The sequence below is a fragment of the Bradysia coprophila genome, unplaced genomic scaffold (genome assembly GCF_014529535.1).
Source record: "Bradysia coprophila strain Holo2 unplaced genomic scaffold, BU_Bcop_v1 contig_250, whole genome shotgun sequence".
NCBI classification, from domain to species: domain Eukaryota; kingdom Metazoa; phylum Arthropoda; class Insecta; order Diptera; family Sciaridae; genus Bradysia; species Bradysia coprophila.
The window spans coordinates 193,894-208,642 of record NW_023503512.1 but is presented as its reverse complement, the minus strand read 5'-3'; the positions used below and the strand labels follow the sequence as shown (position 1 = coordinate 208,642).

Genomic DNA, 14,749 nt, shown 5'->3' with positions numbered 1-14,749 from the left:
ACTTCAAAAAGCTAACAATCGACAAGCGTAGAGATTTCGTCAGGCAAAATAGTATTTGCTTCATGTGCTTCAGAAAAGGACACCAAGCTAGCGTTTGTCGGAAAAAGGATTCATTGCCGAAATGCTCCAAGTGTAACAAAGATCATGCTGATATATTGCAGGCCGACAACGCCCAAGTCAACATCGTTCAAAATACCGAAAATAACGTCAAAGAAGTCCGCTGCATCCAAACAAGTGATGTTCTGCTGAAGATAGCGATGGTCGTTTTGAAAGGTCCATTGAAAACCATGATCGTTCCAGCATTCTTCGACGAAGGTTCAACAGCAACAATGATGGACGAGGATTTAGCAAACGATTTGGGTTTGGAAGGAGCGACTAGTCCTATTACATACCGTTGGACAAATGATATCGTCCGGACAGATAACGAGTCACGAATCGTAAGTGTAACTGTGTCTCCGGCAAATCAAATTGGAAAGTTCTACGATCTAACGAACATACGAACGGGTAAGAATTTGGCGCTACCATCTCAAAAATTCGACGTCAATCAGATTTTGAAACTGCATCCATATCTGCGTGGAGAAGAACTACAAGCTATTTCAAACGTTCAACCGTTACTGTTGATCGGATCGAATAATGGACAATTGACTGTATCATTGAAAACAGTTCAACACCGGATCAATGGACTAATCAAATGTAAGTCTCGTCTAGGATGGACGATCCATGGACCTATCTATGAACACGAAGTAACGGAATCGACATTAGCCGTTCATGTATGTGCACACAACATTTGGGAAACAGAAAAAGAAGAGAACTTGAGCGATCTGATCAGAAAGTCATATGAAATTGAGGATTTCGGTATAAAGACGGAGACCGAAAAATTGTCAGAAGCGGACGAAGCTGCATTGAATATCATGCGAAGTACAATGAAGAAAGTTGGAGACAAATTCGAAATTGGACTTCTGTACAAGAATCCGGACCAGAAATTTCCAACGGAAGAAAGCAAACAAATAGCGATGAAACGTTTACACTTGATTGAGAAGAAAATGGATCGCAACGAAAAGTTCGCCGACGAATACATTCAACGAGTGCAAGATTACGTGAGAAAGGGGTACGCAGAAAAGCTGACTGGAGATGATATGAAAGAAACTGCAAACACTTATTATCTACCTCACTTCGATGCATACCACTCAAACAAACCAGGGAAATTTCGTTGGGTCATGGACGCAAAGGCTAAAGCGGGTGAGTATTCGCTAAACGATTTACTGCTTCAAGGTCCAGACTTGGTGCCATCAATGCTGGCAGTTATCTGGCGAGCACGCTTGAAACCGATTGGGATGAATTCCGACATCACCGAAATGTTCCATCAAGTTGAGATTCGTATTCAAGATCGAAACAGTCAACGATTTCTATTCCGAGGGAAGGATAGAAATAGAGCACCTGACGTATTTAGAATGAAGGCAATGATATTTGGAGCTAATTCATCACCGTCATGTGCGCAGTACGTAAAAAACGAAAATGCAAAGACCTACGAAAAGGAATTTCCCGGCGTTGAACGTGCAATTGTGAAACAGCATTACGTCGACGATTACGTTGATTCTACTGATACAGTCGAAGAAGCAGTCACGCTTGCATCAAACGTTACGACAGTGCACGAAAAGGGCGGATTCAAACTGGTAAAATGGATTTCGAACTCAGATGAATTCATGCGACGTATCCCGGAAGAAATGAGATTGCCTAATCATGATAAAGTCGATGACGTTCGAATGTTGGGCATCTGGCATAAGTCGCTTTGTTGGGACAGTTTTGCCGTTCAAAAGATCTTGGTTGAATTTCTTGAAGTCCAGATCGAATACTAATTCGTCGTTTCTGAAGTCCCATTTGAGTCCCAACATTCGAACGTCATCGACTTTATCATGATTAGGCAATCTCATTTCTTCCGGGATACGTCGCATGAATTCATCTGAGTTCGAAATCCATTTTACCAGTTTGAATCCGCCCTTTTCGTGCACTGTCGTAACGTTTGATGCAAGCGTGACTGCTTCTTCGACTGTATCAGTAGAATCAACGTAATCGTCGACGTAATGCTGTTTCACAATTGCACGTTCAACGCCGGGAAATTCCTTTTCGTAGGTCTTTGCATTTTCGTTTTTTACGTACTGCGCACATGACGGTTCCACGCCTTGAAATGCAAGCAGCAGTTTCTGGTAGTCAGCTGACTGACACAATCGAAAAGGAATTGGGAATTCCAATCAAAAAGCGATTCTTCTGGGTCGACTCAACCCTCGTACTTGGATGGATTAATACGAAACAAAAATTAGGTCCATTTATCGGCAGTCGTGTATCAAAAATTCTTGACTGCTCCGAAAGAGAGGAATGGTATTGGATTCCTACAGACATTAATACAGCGGATCTGGCAACGAAAACCTCAAATGAAGTTAATTTGTCTAAAACTGCAACATGGTTCAATGGACCCGAATTTTTACACTGGCCGGAATCCGATTGGCCAAATTTCACTCCACCTCAGCCAAAAAAAGCCGAAATTGTAATGTTCCATCAAGAATTGCTGCCACCAGAGGAAGTAATTGCATCGATCAGTTTGGAACATCCAGGGCACTCTATGCCAGACGTCAATCGATTCTCCAAATACAATCGATTGGTACGTGCTACCGCATACGTCCTAAAAATGGTCAACACACTTAAATTGACGAAGAAGAATCGACCTGGAAATTTATCGATTGAGGTACACGATATACGACGCGCCGAAACTCTTTGGTACAAAAAAGCTCAGTTCGATTGTTACTCACGAGAGATCCACGATTTGAAAACGAAAAGCGTCGTAAAGAAGTCGAGCTGCCTTTATCCACTCAGTCCGTACATCAACAGTGAAGGCGTAATCTGCATGCGTGGTCGTATTCCAGGAACGAACCCAATTATATTGCCTCAAAACCACCGATTCACAAAGCTGCTCATACAGTGGTATCACGAAATCAATTTACATCAAGGAGTCGACACAGTCATTAACCATCTACGAGAACAATTTTGGATTCCTCGATGTCGAACAACAGTACGAGAATCATTCAAGTCGTGCATGATGTGCAGAGTAAAGAAACCGAAAGTCAAACTGGTGGAAATGGGTGACATCCCTAAGGAACGCTCCGAGCAATGTGAATTTCCATTTACGTTCACTGGTGTGGACTACTTCGGCCCAATGATGGTAAAGTATGGACGGCGATATGAAAAAGTTTGGGGTTCACTCTTTACCTGCCTAACCACAAGAGGAATTCACGTCGAATTGGCATCGTCACTCAACACCAATTCAGCAATAATGGCAATTACACGATTCATGAATATTCGGGGTGTCCCGAGGAAGGTATTTTCCGATCATGGTTCCAATTTCGTAGGAACGGATAACGAGTTGACTGAATTCGTCAAAAATTTGGACCATGAAACAATACTTAACAAATTGTCAGTCAGAGGAGTGGAATGGAAATTCAACTGTCCAGCAGCACCAAATCGAGGTGGGGCCTGGGAACGTATGGTTCGATCAGTTAAGGAAGGACTGAATGCATTGATAGAAACGAAATTTCCAAGTTTTGAAGTCCTATCGACAGCCATCTCCGAAGTGGTGAACACCGTGAACAATCGACCGTTGACTTACATATCATCTGACGTTGACGACTTCAACATAAAGGCAATTACACCGAACGACATTATACTACTTCGAACCAACCACTCTCAATACGATGTCAAAATGGAATACAATTTTCGGCCGACACAAACTTGGAAACTGGCACACAAAATCGCGGACGAATTTTGGTATCGATGGGTGAAGGAATATCGACTATCGCTTATCAAACGAGCAATATGGCCGGATAGTCGCGACAACCCTCATCTGAAAGTGGGCGATTTGGTCCGAATCGTTGACGAAAATGAAATCCGTGGACGTTTTCCCAAAGGAATCATAACGAAAGTTTTTCCAGACAAAAGGGGCATCGTACGAACGGTCAAAGTGGACACTATCATCGGCAACGACAGGCGAAGCTATACTCGGCCGATTTCGAAAATCGCTAAAATCAATCTGTCCGAAGGGTTGGAGGATGTTGATGTGGAAAACACCGTCGATCAGCATAATCAAAGTGGGCAATTGAAATGAAAGGAACAAAGCATACCGAATCATTGTAACATAGAAAAACTTGTAAAATAAAATCATTCTTCGTTCAGCATTAATAGAAACGAGATGTTTTATTCAAATCTCAACCAACAACTTTTGTGGTCACATATTTATTGAAAAGAATTTTTGTAAAAACATATAAGCAGAAATGCAATTTAAAGAAGACTAACAAATTGAGTGAAGCGAGTTTAGTTAAATTTAATTAAAAATTTACAAAAATTAACTTACCGAATCCATTTTTAGTTTTAACACTGACTGACACGAAATCAACTACACTGTTGGCGATCTTGACGAGAAATGAAGTGCTAACGATAAACCTTTCAGAAGACAAATTTATTTCTCCAAATGATAAAGGGAAAGGGAAACAACTACACATGTACATATATGAAGGAGAGATAAAATAAGGATGTGTGTGTGTGTGTGTGTGTGTGTGATATCTGTTATTTGTCCATTATGTGAAGACAAGAAAAAAATGCTGCGAAAAGTGACGAAGCAAGAATCGAGACGACGATTGCAATGCTAATGAGTTTATGAGGGCACAGTAAAGGGATTTTAAAAAAATTCCAAAATAAATGATGGAATTTGTTTATGTACTGTCCGTTTGACAAGAGGATCGCCACGGTTCAGCAGGGGGTTTTGAACATTTGTTTTTTACACGTTGGCACACTTGCTCTTGTCAGATTCAAGATTCTTTTTACGAAGGTTACGCTGATTATACTTTGTGAAAAAGGCCAATACCTTGCAAATATGTCACATCTTGGACAGAATTTGACACTGCAATATCTGCAACATGAAAAAACTAAATGTTCGAAACCCCCTGAAACCCCGTGCTTCCATCTACGTAATATACACAAACTAGGTGAGCCAATCTTAATTTATTTTGTCGACAAAGCAAAAAAAATGTGGTGTACGTGAACGGAAAATGTACTGATTACCTGTTATCGTTGTTCGATCGAAAAACTTGAATTCAAATGAAAATGCGAATGTAACGAATTTCGTGAGGCAAAACGCGGTTCGAAGAAATTCAGTCAAACGCATGTGGTGAATTCTCATTAATTAAGGTCAATCACACATTCTCACGATTTAATTGTTGATTTATCAGAGACAGAGTACGCAGCTCCTGGGATGCTTTCACCACCTGGTTCAAAAACGCTACTTTTTGTTCCTAATTACATAACATACATTTCATGCCTTGGGCATAAATTACGGATTTTTCTCGTAATTTAGGCCCTCAGCATGAACAGCTTTATACGCATCTGTTGTGGACGGTTTATGTTAGACACTTTCGCTTGTCGCCCTCGCTTCGTTCGGGCTACAACTCACGAAATGCGTACAATATACCGTCCACAACAGAAACGTAAATAAATATTTATTGCATTTGGTATGAGTGACCGAAAAGAAAAATTTGAACTTATAACCATGCACGGTGTTCAAAGTAACTGTGCCTTCGAACAGCGATGCGAATGTGACAGATGCGAAATTTTTCTTTTGTCCTAATGTCGAGTGGTTGTGTGTAGGCACAGTAACTGACCCCGAACACAACGACGTACGCGAAAATATTCACCACAGCAACACTAAATACCAAATGTTTCTGTTAATAGGGCAGATGACTGAAGAAAGAGTTTGTTATCGAAATTTCGCGGTTTCACGATTTTGGCGGTCATTTGCTGTTTGTTTCTTTATATCATGAAATCTTACACGTATCTGTCATTCTTTGCGTAGTGGAGACGCTTTTCTTCAAAGGAGCATTCCCTTGCAGGATGTCTTTCGGTTTCGGAACAACAGGGTTTTCATTTTCTTTCCAGTTTTTCTTTGGCATTTGTTAACTGGACATTCTCACTTGTTAAAGATACAATTCTTTCCATGACAATGTCATCAATGGTCAGGTGTGATGTATGAGTAATTTTCTTTTATTTTTGTTTTAATTTTTGCCTGATGAAGAGCTCAACAAAGGTTAGAAATGTCGTAAAGGAAGCCCCTTTGTTTATTTATTTTACGCCGCGATTAGTCCAAGGAAAAAGCGCCAACGTTATCGACAAACGGCGAAGAAACAACCACCAACATTCTTTCCGTGACGTCGCTGATTTTGCAGTCGGCTCTGATTTATGGATTTGAGAACGTTTTTTTTGGAGCCACTAGTTGTTTCAGGCTCGAGCAGTCGTTTCATCTCTGTGATATGTAGTATGACTCTGTGGTTTAGTGTGTTTTTTCACCGATCTATGTGTTGTGGTAGTTCTGTTTGTATCAATGAAAGTAGATAAGTAGGTATGGCCAGTCCATACAAGTTGGAGCACATACGGATTTGCATGGCGCCACCTCAAACGAACTCATTTCTAGTGGAAATTTGCACTAGAAATGAGTTCGTCTGAGGTGGCGCCATGCAAATCCGTATGTGCTCCGGCTAGAACAAATTTGAACGTTTAGCCATACCTATCTATTGACTTTCATTGGTTTGTATAGGGTAGTATCGTTGTGCACGTTCAGTTCTCTCTCTGGTGATGGTTTGGTGAAATAATTTCCTCCAGGTTTTTTGTCGCTTCCTTCCTGGAGGACGTCCACTTTTAGCTAAAAACGAATTTTCTTAATTCGAAAAATATTCTTAATTCTGTTTGTCCATCTCTCTGATGGTCTACCTATAGCTCGTCTTTTATATGGTCGCCAGTTCATGATCTTTTTGGTCCAACGTTCCTATGTCCTTCTTGCAATATGTCCCGCCCAGCTCCATTTCAGAGATGCTATTCTTTCCATGACATCAACGACCCTGGTTTGTTGTCGAATCCATTGATTCGTCATTCTGTCTCTGAGTGTTATTCCAAGCATACTCCGTTCCATGGCTCTTTGTGTCACTCTCAATTTATCTTCGGATGCTTTCGTTAAAGTTAACGTTTCCGCTCCATAAGTGAGCACTGGAAGGACACAAGTATCGAAAACTTTGCGTTTCAGACTATTATTCATTTTGCTTTTGAAAATTAGTCTGAGTTTTCCGAACGCTGTCCATGCAAGACCAATCCTACGTCTTATTTCTGCAGTTTGGTTGTCCAGACCTAACTTCAGTTTATGTCCTAGATATACATAGCTGTCGACCCGTTCAATGACAGTGTCAACAATTTTGATCTCTCTATCGTCCCCGATGTTGGTCATGACTTTTGTTTTCGATAAGTTCATCTTGAGGCCAACTTTGCTTGCCTCTTCACTTAACTGTTGTAGCATAAGCTGAGCCTGACCTAGATTCGCTGCTATCGGTACAATGTCATCAGCGAAGCGGAGATTGCTCAGGTACTCTCCATTTATCTTTATTCCCATTTTACTCCAGTTTAACTTCCTAAAAATACTCTGCAGAATCGCCGTGAATAATTTCGGTGAAATGGTGTCACCCTGCCTTACACCTCGGCCAATTCTGAATTTCTCCGTGCTCTTATGAAGTTTTATACATGAAGTAGCATTTTTGTACACATATCGAATTGTGTTGGAGTACCTTGAGTCTACTCTACATTCGTCTAATGCGTCCAATATCGACCATGTTTCCACTGAACTTTTCGAAGTCTATGAATAGCAAGACTATGTCGATGTTGTATTCACGACACTTCTCAATAAGCGTTCTCATCACCTGCAAATGGTCGTTTGTGCTGAAACCAGATCTGAAAGCAGCTTGTTCAACAGGTTGGTGGAAGTCGAACTTGTTAGTGTTCCTCTTCGTAATGATTTTCATAAACAACTTGTAGAGTGTTGACAATAGGCTTATGGGTCGGTAATTTTCCAGCTTTGTTATGTCTCCTTTTTTATGCAGCAATGTAATTACAGCATTTTCCCACGCTTCTGGTACTTCTTCCCATTGGAGAAATTGATTAAACAAAGCCGTGATTGCCTTTATTAAGGATTCTCCACCTAGTTTAATGGCTTCCACTGGAACACCATCTTCTCCGGGAGACTTTTTGTTTTTCATCTCGGCTACTGCGGCCTTGACTTCATCAACAGTTATGTCGGGCATATCCTTCGATCCCACGTCTCTTATTATTGGTCTATCTTCGGTTTCTTCCGTTGGACTCTGTCTTGCTGAAGAAAACAAATTCTCATAAAATTCTGTTGCAATATTTACACCTATAATGGAGGTGTATTTGTTCTCCTCTCTTCGAATGCAATCAATGGGAGAATGTCCCACAGTTGCGCCTACTGCACAATGCTTCTCAATCAATTCCAAACGAATTCTCTTCGCGTCATTGATAGGCTCTGGCGCTTTTCGCTTGATTCCAGTGGATTTTTGATTCACGGTTGATGAACCAACTCCTGCGGTGAGGTCGTATTTGACCCATTTTTCATGCAGCATGGTTATCACATCAATCCCATGCTTTTCAAAATATTCTTTGATAATTGGAAGATGTTGCATGGATGGATCAAGAAACGATGCCAAAATCATGTCGTCGCTCAATTTAAAACGCTCGTCAAAACGACTCAGCAATATGGCGACGGCACGTTGAGCAATTTGGGAAAATGACTTTTCTTTCGATAGTCTTTCCAAACTAAAAATAAAAAAATTGTTCGAAACCGTTTTGTTTCACTAAAATTTGTTGCTTGTCAGTTATTATACCTGTCTTTGATTTCGACATAAAATATGATTGTCAAATTTAGTGTCGGGTACTTTGAGCCTTGGAAGACATCGGTCGCCTTTTCGAAAACATTTAGAATGTTGATGAATTCTTTTATCATCTTGTGCTCTGCATCTGATAAGATCAGATCATAATTTTTGGTTCGCTCTAGGCAGTTGTTAATGACATCTGGAAACAGACCACTTGATGAAATTGCCAGTGGATTTTTTTGTAATCGAAAAATTTAGATAAAAAGTTCGAAAGGCCAGACACATTTTGTTAGGAAGATATCTCCGTGGGTTAAATATCTAAATTTTTGATTTCAACGTTCACAATAATTTAATCCGATTTTACCTATATTTTTGTCGTAGCTGTTAAACATCGTGAGGTCACTGTTCCAGCGCGTCTGGTTCGAGTTTTTGATTGTAGTATAATGAGTGCTGCCTCGCACTTGATCTGTGCAGAATCGCGTCACCATTTCAACATCGTCATCCTCGATGTCGAAATCAGATATAAGAAACTCTGATGTCTCCAACAGCTGAGCTGAAACATTATTTTTCCATCAAACTGAGAACCGAATATAATCCAAAATTAAGTGAACAATTGCCCACCATTTCACAAAAGAAACTTACAGATATTTTCAAGCTCTGTGAAGATCCGATAGAGCGTCTTGTTGTATTCATCATCGTGCATCTTTCGCAGCTCTTCATATTTGAATACCAAGGATTTGTTGATTTTTTTTCATTTTTTTCTTCAGTAACCGGACCTCTTCCATGTCTTTGTGATTCAACAAATCGGTTGATACTAGCAAAGAAATATCATGTCCCAGACATGAGTCCCAATCCAATCTAAGAATTTTACACGCAAGTTTCACATTTGATCCATTATCAGTACATGCACGAAAAATTTTATCGGTCAGGCCAAACTCTTCTTTAACTTTTTCGAAATGATTTGCGATTTCCTCGCCTGTACGTGGATGCGGGAAATATGCTGTTTTCAAACAAAGACTTTGCATTTGAAACTTTTCATCAATCCAATTGATCCAGTAGTTTATGTAAGACAATCGGCGAACGTTATCGCTCCAGAAATCGAATGATACGCCCAGAACATTGGGAAGTGACGATTTCAGAATAGATTGCACTTTCTCATAAACAACAGCATGAATGTCGTTGAGAGCAGAGCCAGCCAAAGTCGATCTGTCTGGCAGCGATTCTTCAAACCCAATGATTTTCGCCCAACGACAGAAGTCGTTCAATCCTGGTTTGTTTGAATTATTGAAAGGGACCAGATCTCGACAAAACCATAAACACAACTGACGAGCCAGCAAGTATCGTCTATCATTCTTGGGAATGGTCGATATGGTCGAATCTTTAATAACATTCAATAACATTTCAGTGAGTTTTCGTTGATTGGAATCGATTTTTTTGATTGTATTTTGATTCCATGACATGTGTCAAGATGTGCGATCAAATTTCCAGTAGACGTTCTTAACTCTATGATTACTAACGGTAGACCAAAAGTGTTGAATTGTTGCATTTTTGTTGCATTTCAGTACAAAATTTTTTTGAAATTGTTGTATTAAAACAACACGTCTCCTAAGGGGTAATTCGTCATACTTAACACACTCACACCAGGGGTACAAGGAAAGAAAACGCAAATAAAATCAGCAGGGTTTCACACATCACCATGAACGTAGGAAAACGTACAAAAAATAATAAAAGAAAATCGAAAAACGTCATCAAAAAAGCACTCATCGCTGAGACTACCCTAATTTTCTCGTGAAGAGACAATATTTGAACAACGTTCGAACTGAGACACTGTTTCGTCGTAAGAGGGTCCTATTAGCTGTAACTCATCAGTCTAAGGCAAGCAGCTTTCTAGGAACACCTTTTACGTGCCAAAGATACAGTTAAGAGCATACAGATTAAATAAACGGTTAGTATACTCTGAGAATTGTTGGATTTCATCCGAAATGTCACTATGAGAACAGCGTTCCGATCTGAATACTATGATCGGATAAACCCTTGGCTGTGTTCCCCAACAGTCAGCTTTGGCCAACAGCACAGACAAAAAAATCAAATCAAAAAGCTTTTCATACCTTCGCGTCAACGTCCGCCTTTCCAACACCTACAGCATCACCAACTCTTCCGTCTCTCATCTTTACAAAAATTATATCCTCACGAGAACAAGAAACTTTCTTGTCGACATAAACAAACGAACCAAAAAAACGAACGAATGAAAAAACAATTGAACGGAAAAACAAACAAGCACCTTGGCCTACTAAAAAACGGGAACTCGACAACAGTGATTTGACCTATTTGAAGACAGTGATTCGACCTATTAAAAGACAGGGTTCGGAAACAGTGATTCGACCTTTTTACAAGACAGGGTCCGGAAAACAAGCTTTCTTGTCGACATAAACAAACGAACCAAAAAAACGAACGAATGAAAAAAACAATTGAACGGAAAAACAAACAAGCACCTTGGCCTACTAAAAAACGGGAACTCGACAACAGTGATTTGACCTATTTGAAGACAGTGATGCGACCTATTAAAAGACAGGGTTCGGAAACAGTGATTCGACCTTTTTACAAGACAGGGTCCGGAAAACAAGCGATTTAACCTATTATAAGACAGGGACTTTATCTACTACAAGACAGGGTTCGGAAAACAGCCACTTTATCTATTAAAAGACAGGGACTTTATCTATTACAAGACAGGGTACGAAAACAGTTGATTTTATCTATTACAAGACAGGGCACGGAAACAGTTGATTTCAACCATTACAAGACAGGGTACGGAAACAGTTGATTTTATCTATTACAAGACAGGGCACGGAAACAGTCGATTTTATCTATTACAAGACAGGGCACGGAAACAGTTGATTTAACCTATTATAAGACAGGGACTTTACCTATTACAAGACAGGGTTCGGAAAACAGCCATTCTTATCTATCACAAGACAGGGTATGGAAACAGTGACCTTATCTATCACAAGACACGTTTCGGAAAACAGTAACTTTATCTATCACAAGACTGGGTACTGAAACAGCAATCACAAGACTGGTTACGGAAACTGTGATCTTATCTATCATAAGACAGGGTCCGGAAAACAAAGGAAAAAGGACACAAAAGATCCGGGGGATCTAAGACTCAAGTACTCTAATGGCTCAACTAGGACTCTAATGGCACAACTAGGACTTTGGGCATGAAAGACTCGACGTACCAAAGACGCTGGGCACTAAAGGCTACACACTCACGGAAAAGGGCAAAGACCAAAATTGAGACACTCATGGCAAGGAGAAATCCTTCAACTAAAAAGGAGACAACACCGTGACAGATTAGGTACCGGAACAAGATCCTGCTATCGGAAAAAGATCCAACTACCGGAACAAGATCCGGTACTAAAACCGGAAGGGCACAGGTCTCGTTACTAGTTCCGGAGGTCAAACGTCGCCAGAAGAACAAAAAACAATCATCTCGGAACTCGAGTTTAATCCGACTCACCTAACAACTTAATTAAATTAACAAATCAAACGAAAATTAATTAAATTAACAAATCAAACGAAAATTAATAAGAAAAATCAAGAAAAACAACAAATCAAACGAAAAATAGCAAGAAAAAACCAAGAAAATGAAAGTAAAATGAAAATTAACAAGAATGAAAAAGCCGAAAAAACACCCGAGCCATTAATCACTCTGATACCTCTAACTTTCTATTCGGTGTCGACTTCTTCAACTCGCGCAACTAAAGGATCCACTACTATGCTCATCAACGGTCGAATCGTCTTAAACTGCAAAAAAGACGGGTTTTCAACCGGCATCACATCCATCAGAGGTCTTATCAACGGCTTGATTGGCTGAGATCGCATAGTTGAAGGATCTTCATTCGGCAACCATTCCATCAGAGGCGGTATTGACTCCAATACTCTTGTTTTCGTAAACGACTTCGATAGCTCAATTGACTTCGACGTCGACGATACTGGTAGTGGAACCAAGTTTGATCGTTCTGACGGCACTGACAGTGGAACTGATTTCGGCTTTGGAACTGATTTCGGCTTTTGCGACAGTCCAGCAGGAATTGACAGTGGAATTGAATTTGGCGACAGTTGGATTGAATTCGGCGACAGTTCAGCAGGAATTGACAGTGGAGACGGTTTCGATCGTACTGATAACGGAATTGATTTTGAAGTTGAAGACATTGACTGCGACATTGGTAGTTGACTTGAGTTCGATGATACTAACGGCACTGATAGCGGAATAGATTCAGACGATGTCGATGTTGAAGCCGAGTCTTTTGAGTCACATTTGATCCGTTTCACACTTTCATTCTTATCGTCGTGAACACCTTTCCTTTTTTCATTCTTTTCAATCTTCACGTTCGTAACACCTCGAAAAACGTCATTGACTTCACATTCGGTTAGATCAAACTGATCCACATAAACGATTTTTCCGTTGTCATTCATTTCAGTAAGGAAAGAACGCCAATTATAGTCCAACATCTTATTGTACTTCTGAGATGCTATCGCATTGTGATACATCCGATCATTCGTCTCATTCACAACCGACTTGAAGTGTTTTTCCATATGGCTGAGCGATCCAATAATGTATTCGTAACTCTGTTTAGTTACCATTCCATAAATCATTTTCTTATATCCGGTAACTTCTTCATCTTTTTGATGAAGAATTTTTCGCAGGTTTTCCTTCCTCTTTTCAAGCAAGTTTAAGTCCGTTGATAGTACTGGTAGAGGTTCATTTCGCAATGATTTATCGATTAATTTGTCAGCATTGAATACATTGTACCAGTCATTGCCAACATCGATCTTTCTTTGGAAACATAACGTAAGAAGGTTCAATCTTCCTTGGACAATAGCCTGATTCTTCATACTCGTATAAAGTTTCCCCATCAAAGGCAGAAGATCCTTATGAACACTATTGTCATATTCATGATTGGCCAGTTCAACAATACATTCTTTGTTATTTGTACTAAGGGGGACAGACATTTCATTCAATCGTTGAGTGAATATCCTGTGTAGATCAAGCGTTGCATCCTTATACAGGACGTTTGGGATCACTAGAAATACCCCCAGCTGAAATGCCTATAGACGAATTGCTAAAACACAACGAAACATAATAATAGAAAAGAAAACAAACAGAGCTTTTGCTCTTCCCTCCCACTCATGGTTCACGTAAAGTGATTTCAACAAAGACGACAGAGCTGTTTCGACCTCAGGATTCAGTGGCGGTCTGAGGATAGCGTGATCTATCCATCATCAGTTGTTTCCACTGATCCCTTCCCAAGACAGCGACAGTAAAACTTTCGATTGAACAAGTGTTTGAAAATTTACTTAGAGAATTATTCATCAACTGATGGAAATACGGGTAAATTTGGAACGCTGCTAAGAAATTCAAAACCCAGACGCAGCAAAAAATCAAGTAAAAGCAAAAACGTAACCAGAAGAAAATCAAACTAACAAAAAGTACGAAAGAATCTCACCATTTTTCAAACAAACTGCATTCATCCAAGCCACATCCATCCAAATTGAATTCATCCAAATTGCACTTATCCAAATTCCATTTCCAAAAAAACTGCAAGAAATTCAAAACCCAGACGCAGCAAAAAATCAAGTAAAAGCAAAAACGTAACCAGAAGAAAATCAAACTAACAAAAAGTACGAAAGAATCTCACCATTTTTCAAACAAACTGCATTCATCCAAGCCACATCCATCCAAATTGAATTCATCCAAATTGCACTTATCCAAATTCCATTTCCATAAAAAAGGAATTTGGATAAGTGCAATTTGGATGAATTCAATTTGGATGGATGTGGCTTGGATGAATGCAGTTTGTTTGAAAAATGGTGAGATTCTTTCGTACTTTTTGTTAGTTTGATTTTCTTCTGGTTACGTTTTTGCTTTTACTTGATTTTTTGCTGCGTCTGGGTTTTGAATTTCTTAGCAGCGTTCCAAATTTACCCGTATTTCCATCAGTTGA

The 14,749-nt window shown here is 39.8% G+C and overlaps 2 protein-coding genes across 2 annotated transcripts; one reads left to right on the top strand and one right to left on the bottom strand.

Moving 5' to 3' along the window:
* Positions 1-2,164: 2,164 nt before the first annotated feature.
* Positions 2,165-4,153, top strand: LOC119078378. Its single transcript, XM_037185880.1, has one exon. The coding sequence runs from the start codon at positions 2,165-2,167 to the stop codon at positions 4,151-4,153; it is 1,989 nt and encodes a 662-aa protein (XP_037041775.1).
* Positions 4,154-6,601: 2,448 nt separating this feature from the next.
* Positions 6,602-9,153, bottom strand: LOC119078377. Its single transcript, XM_037185879.1, has 3 exons — positions 8,757-9,153; positions 8,259-8,688; positions 6,602-6,736 (listed from the first exon to the last, which is right to left on the bottom strand). The coding sequence occupies exons 1-3, from the start codon at positions 8,873-8,875 to the stop codon at positions 6,602-6,604; spliced, it is 684 nt and encodes a 227-aa protein (XP_037041774.1). The 5' UTR covers positions 8,876-9,153.
* Positions 9,154-14,749: the final 5,596 nt, after the last annotated feature.